Source organism: Suncus etruscus, chromosome 9 (genome assembly GCF_024139225.1).
Source record: "Suncus etruscus isolate mSunEtr1 chromosome 9, mSunEtr1.pri.cur, whole genome shotgun sequence".
NCBI classification, from domain to species: domain Eukaryota; kingdom Metazoa; phylum Chordata; class Mammalia; order Eulipotyphla; family Soricidae; genus Suncus; species Suncus etruscus.
In genome coordinates, this window is record NC_064856.1 from 81583736 (window position 1) to 81598923 (window position 15188).

Consider the following 15188-nt stretch of genomic DNA (forward strand, 5'->3'; position numbering starts at 1 on the left):
ACTTCCTTCATTTATCATAGTATTTTGCATTTATGTCAAAAATGGTAAGTGTAAATGTTTCTTGGTAGGAAGAGGTTACATTTTATATATATAAATATACATATATATGTATATATATATATATACACACACACACAACAGCAGCAGACAAAATACTTTACATGAATCAGTGAAGAAAGCAAATTACAGGGTAATGCATATAACTTCATTGAAAGTTCAACAAACTGGGGGCAGAGTGATAGCACAATGGTAGGGCGTTTGCCTTGCACATGACTGACCCAGAACAGACCTGCATTAGATCCCTGGTGTCCCATATGGTCCCTGGAGCCAGGAGAGATTTCTGAGCACACAGCCAGGAGTAACTCCTGAGTGTCACAGGGTATGGCCCAAAAACCAAAAAATAAAAAAAAAAGACAAAACAAAAAAGTTCGATTTCAAAATGTTTTATAGCAAATATGTAGCATTTTATTTAAAATATTTATGTACATACTCTATATATATTTATCTGTACACAAGTCTTAATATACCTAGCTCTTTTGGTGATACTTGCACTTAAATTTATTTTTGTCTATAATTCTAAAGTTTTACTAAATTAAAATAAAACTTTGGCAGTGTGGAAATATAGGTACTAATTTCTAAACACCATAGGCAATTCTGCATCTTTTTAAAGCAAGTGTATGACTACAGTTAGCATTTCATTTGCTCTCTAGGTAACTAAAATATTAATCTAGTAAAGAACTCACCGTATTTTCTGGCGTATAAGACGACCCCCTAATTTTGCAGTGAAAACATAGGTTTAAGCCTATATTCGCCGTATCAGACAGAATGTTCCTGTACTGCAACTGTATGTACCACAAGTGAGCCAATCACAACAAGCAAAGGTTCAAAGGTTCTACTGTAATAGACTTCCTCTCTGACTCTGGCCAATCTGAGCAGGCTTTTGACAATGTACATTCGGGTCCAGAACATTGTCTAATTTGCATCCATCAAAAGCCTGCTTGGATTGGCTGAGTTAGAGAGGCCATCCGAGCAGCCTTGCAGTGATTGGTCCCTTATCATAGGCACCTTTTCTTGCAATTCCCTGGTGGCAGTTAATCTCCCCCACTACATGAACCAAACAACACCCCATCCTTGGACCCTAGCACTGAACGAACAACACGGTTAGCTGGGTTTTGCCAGAAGTGGTCCCCAGATCTCCTGAGTACTGTTTTGGAGCACCCAAGAAAGAGATTTGGAAACTCTGTGGCCTAATTTTTTTTGTTTGTTTCGTTTAGCAGCATATTGAAACATTTTTCGGGATATACTCAGTGTATAAGACGACCCCGATTTTCGGTTGACTTTCTTGTTTCAAAAGTCGTTTTATACGCCAGAAAATACGGTATTTAGACATCCATAAAGTACAACACTGGTTTTTGTATGGATCTACATCTCAAAACCTAACCTTTTGCACATGGAATGAGGCAAAAAACTTTTTCTTTCTAGCACAAAACAGTACTATAATTATCCTTTGAATTTATCTGCTAAATTGAAATTTTAAAATCACATGAGAACAAAATTCTATGATGTTAACATATAAAGTGTACTTTAATATATAATATATATTTTAGAAAACATAAAATATATAACATTTTGTAATAACTCATACTAAAGTAGTATCCTACTTTAAAGCATTTGTAATACATGTGTTACAAATGATCAGATACAGAAATTCTTAGTTCCATTGTTTATTATGCCTTTTAACCAAAATTTTATCATATCATTTTTCTTTTCATTCATTAGTAAACCTGCCATGTCAACCTGAAAGAACCTATGTGACTATTTATAGTCTATGTTTAAAATGAATTCCATAGACATTTTAAAAATTTTGTTGAAATCCGAATTTTCCCACAATCTCAGATATAGCTAATGTTAAGGATAAAATTGAAAGTATTAATAGAACCCCCTTAAATCATTGTTTTTCCTTTCTACGTCAGAGAGGTTTACTTCCTGAGCTATGATAAAACCTAATCTCAGGATTGGACAAAAGCTTCAAGCCCCTAGTTCTCAACTAAACTGATTGTGATCTAGTTAAGTGCCTCCTTTATAGTACAAGCAACAAATGTAATTGCCTCATGGCCTGCGGGTGTCTACTTAACAAAAGAGCCTTTTGTCAACCAACCCACAGGTGTTACCTTGCTTGATTCAAGTGAAATCTGATGAAAGAGACCAGGATTTCAAATAACAAAGCTACTAAACTGTAATAAAACTCATTTATTTAAGCAAAGGTTACGAATGAATTAAAAGCAAAGGTTAAGAATGAATTCTGATGAGTAAGACACTTGTATCTCTTGTCCTTTTTGACTGTCAAAAAAAAAAAAAACCCAGAAAATTCCAATAACATTGATTTTAATTAATCCATTATTTGAAACATAGTTGGTGGTTTATAGCCTACATTAAGATAGGGTACACACACACACACACACACAAAAGATAGGGTACACAATGGTCTTACTACTAAACATGCCTTCTTAGCTCTTCTAAAATGACTGAGGGTGAAAAGCGAACAAAGGTATTAAAGAAAAGAGAGGCAAAGTTTCTAGAATCTTTTGAAAATGGTCTCCTCTTTTTCTTTAATATACAGAAAAAGGAGATGTACACATTTTACAAAGGCAATCAGATAAAAACATTTCCTCTTGGCAAAAAATTGGGAGTGACATTCATATTTCATTTTTCACATGTATTTTATCTTTTGGACGAGAGAGCAATGTAGTGTAGAACCCCTAAAGTAAATGGAAGGAATTAACCACCTGGTTGGGTTCTGGAAATTCCAGAGTGGAATGTGCTTCACATATATTTTACACACTTTGTTTTAGAAAAGCAAATATGTCTAATGGGGATGATTAATGAGAAATATAAAAGTATGATTCCTTGCACTGCAAAAATGTTCATACAGTGTATGTACATTCATTCTTAACTTGTCACTTCAGTCTGTGATCAATAGCTGTATAACTGCTTTTATGTTACTTTCCTCTAGATAAGCAGGATCAAGTTAAATTACTATACTATTAGTGTGTCTCATAAATATTCTGCTTGAGCATGATTTACACAACCAAAATAGAGTTGTATATACACGCTGCAACAAAGAATATTTGGTAGATGAAACAATTTACCAATTATATAGTCCTAAAAGAATTTCATAAAAACTTAATATTTGATTGTGCAACAGAAAAAGTAGAAGCATTAATAAGTAATAGCTGGGATTCACCAACCTGTAACACCAGCATATCTATAAACAAAGACATGTCAAAAAGTGAAGCATTGTTGTATTTGCTGCTGTAGTGCTTTTTTGTAGTTGTTGGTTTTGGTTTTTTGTTTGATTTTTATTTCTTTTTTCGTTGTGTTTTTTGTTTGTTTTTTGTTTTCTATGTTATTTTTTGTTATGACTTTCTTCTTTTTTCTCTTCTTTTAAATTAATATTTATAACCTCTAGGTGGACTCCTCCAATTTTTTGTTTGTTTCTGTTTTTTCTTTTATTCTTTTCTTTTTTTTTTTTTCAAACAGAACCACATAACTTGAATCATCTTGTTCTGCCTCATAAATTGAGGGAAAGGGAATGATGGTACCAGGACCAAACAGTTCTATGAACTTTTAGTAGAAATAAAAAATGATCAGACTTAAACACCAAAATCGAAGTCCACGACGACAGAATCAATACCTAATCTAAAACAAGCTATACATGAAGGAGACCAGTTATAATAGCAATGGGGTGGGGAGTGTGAAGGAGAGGGATGCTGGAAACAGGGGTAGAAGGAGGACAACATTGGTGGTGAGAATACCCCTGATTCTATGTCACTGTGTACCCTAAATATTACTGTGAAAGATTCACAATTCACGTTGGTCACAATAAAAATTATTTTTAAAAAAAGTAAAGTATGGGGGTCAAAAGAGGGGGATATGCGATGCATGCTGGGAATAGGGGTAGAGGGAGGACAACACTGGTGGGAATGCCCCTGATTCAATGTCACTATGTACTTAAAATATTACTGTGAAAGATTTGTAATTTACTTTGGTCAAAATAAAAATTATTTAATTAAAAGTGAAGTATTAACTCTCCCAAGAAGTAATCAAGTAGAAATGCTTTTAAGAATACAAAGCTGGGGCCTACTGCACAGCAGTAGGGTGTTTGTTTTGCACTCAGTAGATTAAGTCCAGACCTTGGTTCGATCCCTGACATCCCATATGGTCCCCCCAAGCCAGGAGTGGTTTCTGAGGGCATAGCCAGGAGTAATCTCTGAGCATCACCAGCTGTGACCACCCCCAAAAAAAGAGCACAAAGCTGAGAGAACACTGTTAATATAATTATTTAAAAAGTGGGCTTTATCTTCAGTGTCAATTACTGGTACCTCTGGAAAAAAATTCATAAATGTTTCATTAGTATTCTATTATTACTTTACTATTATCAATGATATTCTAGCCACAACTTCTTTCCATATTTGTCCAGTTGAGCAAACCCTGGCAAAAGAGTGTCTGGAGTCCTAGTGAAGGAGCTCTGAAATGCCAGAGATATATAGACCAGGCACGGATGTTAACTTTCAGTGGGTACTTTTTATTTTCAAGTACTGCTGCCTCCCCTCTCACATACTCCGATCTAAATTTGGACTTTTGACTATCCAATCCAAATAATTTCTGAATAGGAACTGTAACTGTCCCTCCCTACTTATCTACAAAACCAAAGTGGGTGTATCGTTAATTGTCACCATATAAAAATTTACAGAAGACTTTCAGAACGCTATAGCACTCAGAGTGGGGGGTAAGAGGAGATGGAGGATAGGGGATGGTGGGAGGTACTGTTATCTTTTTTACTAATAGATGCTTTTCCATTATTGAACATCTTACTGCTGATTAGGTTTAACATTTACTCTAAACTTGCTCCTTATCATCGCTTGTAGTAAGTTAAACTCCATCTTTTCTCTTAAATGTACTTCATTTGATCTGAGGTCTGATGGTTTGTTTAGCATAAAGTTCAAGATTTGTTCTCTAGAGTCATAGCCCTGAATTAAAAAATGTAGATCTGCCAGTTACTAGTGGTTAGGTATTTTGGAAAACTTACTTATATCACATCTAAAAAGCTAGGGCCAATAACTGTCGAAGATATATTCTGAGAAAACCAAAATAAATAAATAAATAAATAAATAAATAAATAAATAAATAAATAAATAAATAAATAAATAAGGCTCTTGGGAGGCCCATAAGATGACACATAGGTTTGTATGCTTACTTTGCACATAGCAGACACATTTTGGATCTTTGCATCTCAGATGGTTTCCTGAGCACCACCAGGACTGATTTCTGAGAGCCAGGACTAAACCCTGAGCACTAAAGGATGTGGCCCCAAAACCAAAAAATAAGGCAGTTGGTACCCAGTAAGTACTCTCCCAATATTACTATTACCTTCTCCCCTCTCCCAGTTTTGGGGCCATACTAGTTATTATTAGGGCTTAAATATTCCTGGCTCTGTACTGGGCACCATTCAAAGTAACATGGTTTGAAGCTGGTTGACTGCATGCAGGGCAAGCACCTTACCAACAGTAATCTGTTAATAAGATTAACTTCCAGTAGTCCTCAAACTATGGCCCGCAGGCCACATATTGTATTTGTATCTGTTTTGTTTCTTCATTGCAAAATAAGATATATGCAGTGTGCATAAGAATTCATTCATAAGTTTTGTTTTTACTATAGTCAGACCCTCCAATGGTCTGAGGGACAGTGAACTGGCCCCCTGTTTAAAAAGTTTGAGGACTCCTGATACTTGACTTAACAAGCATAGTTTAATGTAGCATAGTACTGTAACAAGTATGTAATGATAAATTTTCTTTTGCTCTCATAAAGTCTAAATAGTTGGTAAGCATATACTAATGTGTTTTTTGGTTTTTTTTTTTTGGGGGGGGGGGGTTTGGGTCACACCAGGCAGCACTCAGGGATTACTCCTGGCTCCATGCTCAGAAATCGCTCCTGGCAGGCTCGAGGGACCACATGGGATGCCGGGATTCGAACCAATGACCTGCACGAAAGGCAAACGCCTTACCTCCATGCTATCTCTCCGGCCCCATACTAATGTGTTTCAATCAATATTTTTACTCCTGGTCTTTTAAACTATTATTCCTAAAGTCAAAACTCATCCTGATAAGCATTTATTCATTCCCATAACTAAATCTCTCTAGTTCCTTTTAATTTCATCTAGCATATAGAGATTGGATAGAAAACTGTTTTATATCTAAAATAATAATTAAAAAATTACAATTAGAAATTAGTCTATACTCCATAAAAGATTAAAATTAAATAAAATCTTTTTGAGATTAATATTATTAATGCTGTCTTTAAAAAAAGTGAAAGCAGGGGCTGAAGCAATAGCACAGAGGTAAGGTGTTTCTCTTGCTTATGGCCAACCTGGGTTTGACCCCTGACAGTAGTAATTTCTGAGTGAAGAACCTGGAATAACCCCTAAGTGCCACTACGTGTGGCCCCAAAACAATAAATAAATAAATAAATAATAAGTAAATAAAATCAATATACTACTTATTTTACATGGCAGATAGATACTTCTACTTGTGTTTTATTCATTAGATCTACAATGCTAATGCTTCAATTATTTAGCAGGAGTATTAGAATGTAATAATCCCTGAAAGTATTTAGAACAAAAATGAGTTTTGTGAATACAAAAATTGCAAACTAACAGGTGATTATAATGGAAGATGATGATGAAGGGAGAACAGCTAAAGATCTTTAAAAAACTAAGATTAAAAAAATGATCTCCGAGGGTAGAGAACATCCAAACATTGATTAAGTGATCATGAAAATGCATTGGGCACATCAAGGGGAGAATAGTATAAGAATCCAGTTGCCATTCTAATCACTTGTGTCTCCCATTTTTTTAATAAATCAGTTACTATTCTGTTAATTTAAAAAATAAATGACCTTAGACTTTTAGATAGGTTTCTACACTAGTCCATAATGGAATATATCTTCTCTTCATTTCCCAAATTAAAATTTGCTTTAGATTATCCTATTTCAACATATATCTTACTGCTAAAGCCAAAAACTTGGGTCATTCTTTACCCTGTCAATTCCACTTGGAATTGGAGCACCATCTGATACTGTCTAGATATTTCCTTAATTTTTCTCTAAACTATACTGATTTCCATTTTTAATGTAATGGCTGCAGTAATGCTTTAATGCTTAAAAGCTGGTAACCCAGTTGATATTTCCTAATCCATTCTCCACTTAGTTTATACCAATCTTCTCTTCCGTCTTAACACCAAATCCAGTAATTCCAACTCATGAGGGCAGAAGTTCCACACATTTACAATTAGGCTCCGAATGCTGCATTAATCTATGTCCTTAGAACTACTTTTACTTCATTTACTAGAAAATTCAGGTCAAATTTCTATCAAGTCTTTTCAGATTGATGATAAATTTCTAAAATCCTTCCCGATAATAAGAATATGCTTTATAAACCTTAGATAATAAACATTCCATAGATCAGATTCTGAAACTGCATCCTGATTTTACTCACTCTATAGTTTTAAGTATTTAGTCTCCTTTCTATGTGCTTGGGCTATGTATGTATATGTGTGATAATTCAAGCACTAGCTGAACCAAACAAACAAAATAATGACTGATTTCTGACTCCCAAATTGGAAATAAGAATGATCATTGGGGAAAATAATATCCTCTGGTACAATGAGGGTTAGAAGTTGGTTTGTTAAGATAATATTTGTAGAAGGTACCTTTACACACCATTGGTGGTGGGAATGTCCCTGATTTAATGTCACTATGTACCTAAAATATTACTGTGAATGATTTGTAATTCAAAAAAAAATGATTCAAAAGAAAGTACACAATCAATTGTATTAGAATTGCTTAGGAGTAACAAAAATGCTTTGATGTATATAAAAAAGAGATCATTCTTTAGAGCTAATATCTGTAGAAAAATGCCTCAGGAATATAAACAATAAGTCAAATTTATCTTCAGATGTGTTAGCTATAGGATGAAAAAAATCACGTCATCTCCGCAGTGACTTCACTTTAGCAAAAGGGTAAACATCTTTCCTCTACATCAGCTGCAATCAAGGCATTAGCAATATGCCATGATTGATCATCCTGGAAGCCGTTGCTGAGAAATGGATATTTAGCACAGGTTTTTATCACTATCGTCTGCAAAAAGCAAGTCCTTTGTTTAGATATCCTTCTTGTAATAAGTGATATTATTAGGTAGTTCTTCTATTTAAATGACATAGGATTTAGTGTATCAGCAGCTTATGACAAACAAGCCCGTTCAATCTGATGATTCCTCCCTTACATAGAAGTACTTTTTCTGTTTATAATACAAGTGGTAATATAAGACCATATGGTTGTGACTTTTAGCTGAAGTAAATGACATTTAAACAAACAGAAAAATAGCATTAGGACAGTTAAGGATTTGAACTATAACCTAAATACACTGAACACATTAAGAGCTATTAGTGTTAACTATATAAAGCAACGGCTTTATAAATGGTGTCCAATTAGTAATATTGTTTTCAGTTTGTCAATAAGTTTTATTTACATATTTTCCAATTAGACCATAAAAATTATTACTGGCATATTGTCTCATTTTCAAGTTCTTTTAAGAACACTACCACCAATGTAACATGAAATATATTTAAGTAGTACTTTATGAAATATTTGTTCAACTCTATAAAATCTCCATTCTTTACATTTCTATCAGTAACATAATTAAGTTAATAGTATGAAATATAACTTGAAAGGGAGAAGTGAGAAATATTTTATCGCAAATCGAAGAAGTTTAAATGTCATGATATTTCATATAGGTGGCTAATAAAATTTGTAAAAACATAATATGTCAAACAGCATTGGAACATACAATATGCTTGCTTTAAAACGCAATATGCAGAAGATCCCAAATATATTTGGCTTCCATCCCCTTTTTAGAAAAAAAAAAAAGAATTACTCAGGAATTTCTATGCCCAAGAAATATTCCTTCTTTTTTGTTTGTTTGTTTGTTTGTTTTTTGGGTCATACCTGGCAGCGCTCAGGGGATACTCCTGGCTCTGTGCACATAAAGTGCTCCTGGCAGGCTCGAGGACCATATGGGATGCTAGGGATTGAACCTGGCTCGGTCCTGGGTTGGCTGCAGGCAAGGCACAAGCTGACCATTGTGCTATCTATCACTCCAGCCTTTAAGTGAACAAATAGAAAAAAGCTCCCAATTTGCACGGACAATGCTTGCCTTCAAGGATCATTCCAGCACTCCTGGGGGCAGTAGTGCCCACTTTGGGAAATAGCTCTACAAGAATATCCTAAAATTTCCACAGCAATATTTCTATTAACGAGCTATTTTAATCATGACTAAACTGAATGAGAAACTAAAATTCAATAGTTATATTTACATGAAAGACCGAGAAAAAAAAAACCTTCATTTTAAAATAAAATTTACAAGAAAGAAACCGAAGCAGCTAACCAACCACAGCTAACAATTTTACCATCATTAAACCCAACCAATTAAATAATCAAAAGAACCAAATACTTGAATAGCAGCTACTATTTCTAAAGTGTACATGCAATTCTGCAAAAATGCAGAAAACAGTCATAACCAGAGAAACCAAAACAGTGGGCAATGGCAAAGTCCAAGGACAACTTGGTATTCATCATAATTACCACAGCACTTCTTAGAGCACCAAACTCTCTCAAATGAGAAAGACAAATCCAGAGTAACCCAATGCAACTTTTCTTTAGCAGAATTTTTTACTGAAAATTGTACCACTGTTGCACCAAGAATTAAAATTACACAACTGGTGCTGAGGAGATAGCTCAGAGGTCAGGTGTGTATGCCTTGCATTTGCAAGGAAGATCTGTTCCCTGCCAGTACATGTGTTCCCCAGCCCTCAGAACTGTTGGATATAGTCCTGGAAAACAGTTGGACCCTAGCAGTGCTGAATCACTGGCGAGAGCACTCAACTGTTCAGCCCAGTTAGATAAACTGCTGGCTGTGGCCCTAGTCTCCCTGAGCAGTGCTTGGGAGCACACACCCCCATCCCAAATAAATAAATAAAATGGCACAACGGACTTATATTATAATCCTAAAATTATAAATGTTATTGTCTCATCACTAACTTTATAACAAATTTCACTACATTTTGAGTTTAGACTAAATATACTATAAATATACTATTTATATTTAATAAATGCATTGTTATATGAATATAATATATACGATATACTATAGTATATTTTACTATATTTTTGAGATCCTTTACTAAGGGGCATTTATATTACCTGAAAAGGATTTTACTTTATATTCTGTCTGCTATGCAGATCAATAGAAGAATACCTCTTTGTTTACTGCATTTCTTATATGCTTAATATATTCCCTTCCAGCTATTTTATTTGGGGCAAATTAGTGGTTTCTAGTAACTAGTGCATAATTCTAATAGTACAGAAATCAAGTCATTCAAAATATTTAATCTGAGATTATTACTTTTGAAACCCACAAATGAAGCTCACTTTTGAGTAATAAAATACTCAGCCCTAGCCAAAGAAAGGAATTACTGGCATCAATACCATTGCAATAAGTAAAACCAACCATAAAAGTACCTTCAGAAGAATTGTTTAGTTTCCAAATCTTTAATGTAAAAAATAAATCATGATTTGTAAGTGCTGCTTGCCACATAGACTTTCAGAACTATAGAATGAATAAAACGGTTCCACATCACTTAACCAATGATCTGTTTACATCTTTTTATTGCCAACTTATGAACAATGCTATTTCTTTCATATGCTAAACTCTATATTCGAGGATCCAAATGACAAATTTGGTATTTTGCTTTCTGCAATATCTACTTAGAAGAACAAATGTTATTGTGAGCTTAGGTGGGTGTTTTTATGCATGCGTGTATGTGCATATCAAATATTTATCATCTTTACTGTTTAGCTCAATTAAGACTGGATACTAATGTATTTGTCTTTTAAACAAAAATAAGTGTTTTAAGATGCAATGGTAAGGAGAAGAAATGCAATTATAAAATATGGCACCAATGTGCTGCTGAAGTAGCTAAAAAGGTACTTCGCTGAAATAGCTAGTAAGGTAGACCCTGCAGACAGCATCAATATTGTTTCATAGTATACTAAACCTGAATATTTTTTTGTAAGAAATCACCTTGATTAATGGAACACATTTGCTAAAGTACTCATGGAATTGGTACCAACTCTTATGGCTTGAATTACATAGCCTTGAGTGGTGGAAAGAATCTTCAAAACCTTTGGCTTTTCTTTCATGATCAGTACTAACCTGATCCGAAAGACTATCCTTAAAAAAAAAAAAAAAAAAAAAAAGACAAATATATTTTATGACAAGTATCATTAGATGAAATAGGAGTAGTAGTACTGACATAGAAATAGCAAATTGTCCTGGATAAAGGCTACTTGTGCTTGAACTGAATTGTTACTCTCACTGTGAAAAGTGGGTAAAGTGGGGCTAGACAACAGCACAAAAAATAGGACATTTGCCTTGTACACAGCTAACACCGATTTGATCCCAGGCATCCCATATGGTCTCCCAAGTTTCAATGGATAAGGCACAAAAACAAAATAAAAAAAAAAAACATTCTACCAACCTTATTTTTGTTATGAATGCACAATAAAAGCCTTGTTTAGAGTTTCAACAAAATCTGACACAGAAAAGGTATATAATACATGCTAGTCAATATTGTATACTTACAAACAAGAATCAAAATTAAAAATGTAGCTTAAATAAAATGATAATGTGTTTATCCATATAATTTTTTCATTGACCAAACATAAATATTCAAGGAATGTTTTCCTTAACAAGAACATTCAAAAACAAAATTACATCTTTTAGTTTACTGGTTGTCTTCTTTGAATTCATAGACGAGATTTCACCTAAACTGTTTTGTTCTGCTCTGCCTCCTCTAATAACTACCTCAAATAAAACAGAAACTACAACAATAATGTGATATTTAACTATGTAGGGAGTGGATCCTATCATTCATTGTTTTGTTCTGTCTACTGATAAAACTATTTCTAGTCTCAGGTATTCTAGTTGCTAAAGCAATTTAGAAGTGACAGAATGCCCATGATATGAGTCTCCTGAAGGTAAAATCATTATATGAAAACCTGACATTTTGAATATTTTTCCAGAATCAGAAAAAATAATGGTTACATGATGTCACACTAACATTTCCAACATGTTTGGCAACATCAAGTAACTATTCTAATAATATTTAAAATATTTGTATTTCTGAATCAGAGCCTATAAGAATTGTAAATAAATTAATATTTTATTGACCAAAATTATGGAACAATCAGACTCAATTTAAGTATAAACTATTAATAATAAAGACAATTTAACATTATATATATATATTGGGGATAGAGATAGTACATCATAAATAAATTAATTTAATAATGAAAAAAATGTAAGAGCAAAAATTAAATACAAATTCAGAAGAATATATGCTAAGTAAACAAGAGGTCACTCTTCTCAATAAGTTGTTATAGCAATCGTATGACTGGAGAAATGAACTAATAAATCATATCTGCTCTTCATTCTCCATTATTACTTTATTCTAAGTGATTAAGGAAGTAAACTAGGCCAAAGATATAAACAATTTCACTGGACCAGAGGAGTAGTATAGTGCCTTGCTTGAAGGTGACCCAAGTACCCAAGGTACTTACTTGCCTTGCTTGCAAGTGACCCAAGTCCACTCCTCTGTACCCCATATGTTCCCCTGATCACCAACAAGAGTGAACTCTGAGTGCAGAAACAGGAATAAACCCTGAGCACTACCAGGTGTAACCCCCAAACAAATAAAAAAAAAAAATATATATATATATATACAATTCCTATTCTAAAATCTAAAATAGGACTTAAAAATCAAACTATAATAATTCATCTAATTTTCTAAAAAATCCATTGAAAAATATATATATACTTCAAGTTACAACCCTCACATTTTATTATTTTAATGCAGCTACATTATTAATGATGTCCATGCAAATCTTTCTGAAATTTTTTACAAATATTACTATGTTTATATTCATGACTGGCAACCTGTTATTAAGTAGCAACTACCTCCTGGCACTCAAGAAGAGGTTAAGTACTCTAGTTTATGTCTGTCCTTTGGTTCTGGTCTGTTGTAAAACTTGTTTTGTGTATTTGTAAAATCCAGATTCAAATAACAAAAAAATAGGCAGGATGTGGCAAGACTGGAGATAAAAAGTACTTGAGGAAACAGAAAAAAGGTTAAAAAAAAAAAGCTAATTTTCGTTGGGAAGTTTATGATCAGAGAGGAGGCTAAATATGAATGAGAAAACTGCTGGTTTTCAGTGAAAATCTTTCTAAGTGGGAATTACAGATTTACAGAATTACAGAATTACCTTTGATTAATTCTCTTTTCCTTCCCAATCTAGAACTATAGTTTCTCAGTCTTTACTTAATCTTTTTGTGAAACTAACATTTTTGAACAGCAGTGGTCAACCATGCTGCTAAAAAGCCTTCAATTAGTATTTGTTTGATGTATTCTCATGTTTAAGCAATCTGATATGATAGTTTCTTCTGCAAAAATGCCACAAAAGTAATGAATCCTCAATGGTAAATTCAATTCAAGAACTACAGATTGCTGGCATGTCTTATTATTGGTGAAGCTAACCTAATCACTCAGCTAAGACACTATCTGCTAGATTTTTATTCTATGCAGTTAATATTTTTCTCTCTATAATAAATTCCTTGCAAGACACACTTTAAGACTATACTATTTTTCCTAAAATTCTATACAATATATCTGCACCCATTGGGCAATTTTCCTACAACGATTACTAATTAAGTTTTGGTATAGAGTTTTCAAAGAAAGTAGAGAGATCAAACTATTATTGACACAAAATCTGATTGTACAAATGCAATATTTTATTATATAGTCAAAATATGAAAGGTATTTTTGACAGTGTGATCAGTTAATATTAATCAACTATGATATAAACAAAACATTTAAATGTTACTTACATAACTATGGCTTTTGAAGAAATCTGATGGACTATTTGTGAGGACTTTGTCTCCTTCCAAACCAATTACTCTTTTACAAATATTAGCTTTTGGGTCATTTGGACTCTTTGCAATCACAATGTCACCTCTGAGAAAGAAAAAGTAAAAGATATCACTTATTTTCAAGTTTTAAACTCATACATAGCACTGCTATTATTACTTTTTAAAGAAGCATAAACAAAGTCATTTACTTTTTTTCATTTCACATACTGAATATCCTATGTATTTTCTACACATTCCATAATAGATTTAAGAAATTGTGATCGACTTTAACAAGTCAAAATTCATCAAGAAAACTATTCTGTAAAGATAACAGAATATCCTAAAGTTACTTATAATTCCTTAAGAATTATATATGTTCTTTACCGTGTTAGCTCTGTGTTCAGATGATTAGAACTAAAGTTAAAATTAAAATAACATCAAATTAAGCAATATTTTTAGCTCATCCACTTAGTTTACTGGACAACAACAACTTAAGGCATAAAGGTAAAAAAGCATTATCTGCATTACCCTAAGAAAATTCTGAAATTATAGTATATTAAATTATAATATAGACAAGCTATACTATTATGTTTTAAAACTATTATTTAAACAAAATTTTGAAAAAACATGACCAAACAAAATGTTCACATACAAAGATGTTCACATACAAATACATATTATACATATGAAACTAAGTGTATGATTATATCTGAAAGCCATGACTCCATACTTTGAGGTAATAATCTACAGGTAATAAAACAACAAGAAAAAGATCTTTAAAAGTGGAAAACAAACAAACCAATAAAATATAAAAATGTAAAATTAAGAGTCAGAGTGACAGTACAGTGGGTAATTTAAATAAATAAATAAAATTAAGCAATGCAAAAAATACTCCTATTTTTCCTCCAGAAAAAAGCTCTATGTCACTAACAGCTGCATATCTGATATAAATTACACAAATCTTCTTTTAAAAACACAACTGAAAACAAACTGATCAAGATTACAGAGAGGGAGAATGAAAGAGACATAGGCAGGATGGATAGTAAATTGAACTGAATATGCTGCTACCTGCAAGAAATATAACCGAATAGTCAGAGCCAACACAAATTCA

At 33.0% G+C, this 15188-nt stretch overlaps 1 protein-coding gene across 1 annotated transcript in view; it reads right to left on the reverse strand.

Moving 5' to 3' along the window:
- IMMP1L (inner mitochondrial membrane peptidase subunit 1) overlaps positions 1–15188 on the reverse strand; it is a 76276-nt gene that overhangs the window by 4186 nt on the left and 56902 nt on the right. Inside the window, exon 5 of the mRNA XM_049780103.1 lies at positions 14057–14183. Coding sequence (XP_049636060.1) covers positions 14057–14183 — 127 coding nt within the window. The remainder of the gene's footprint in view (positions 1–14056; positions 14184–15188) is intronic.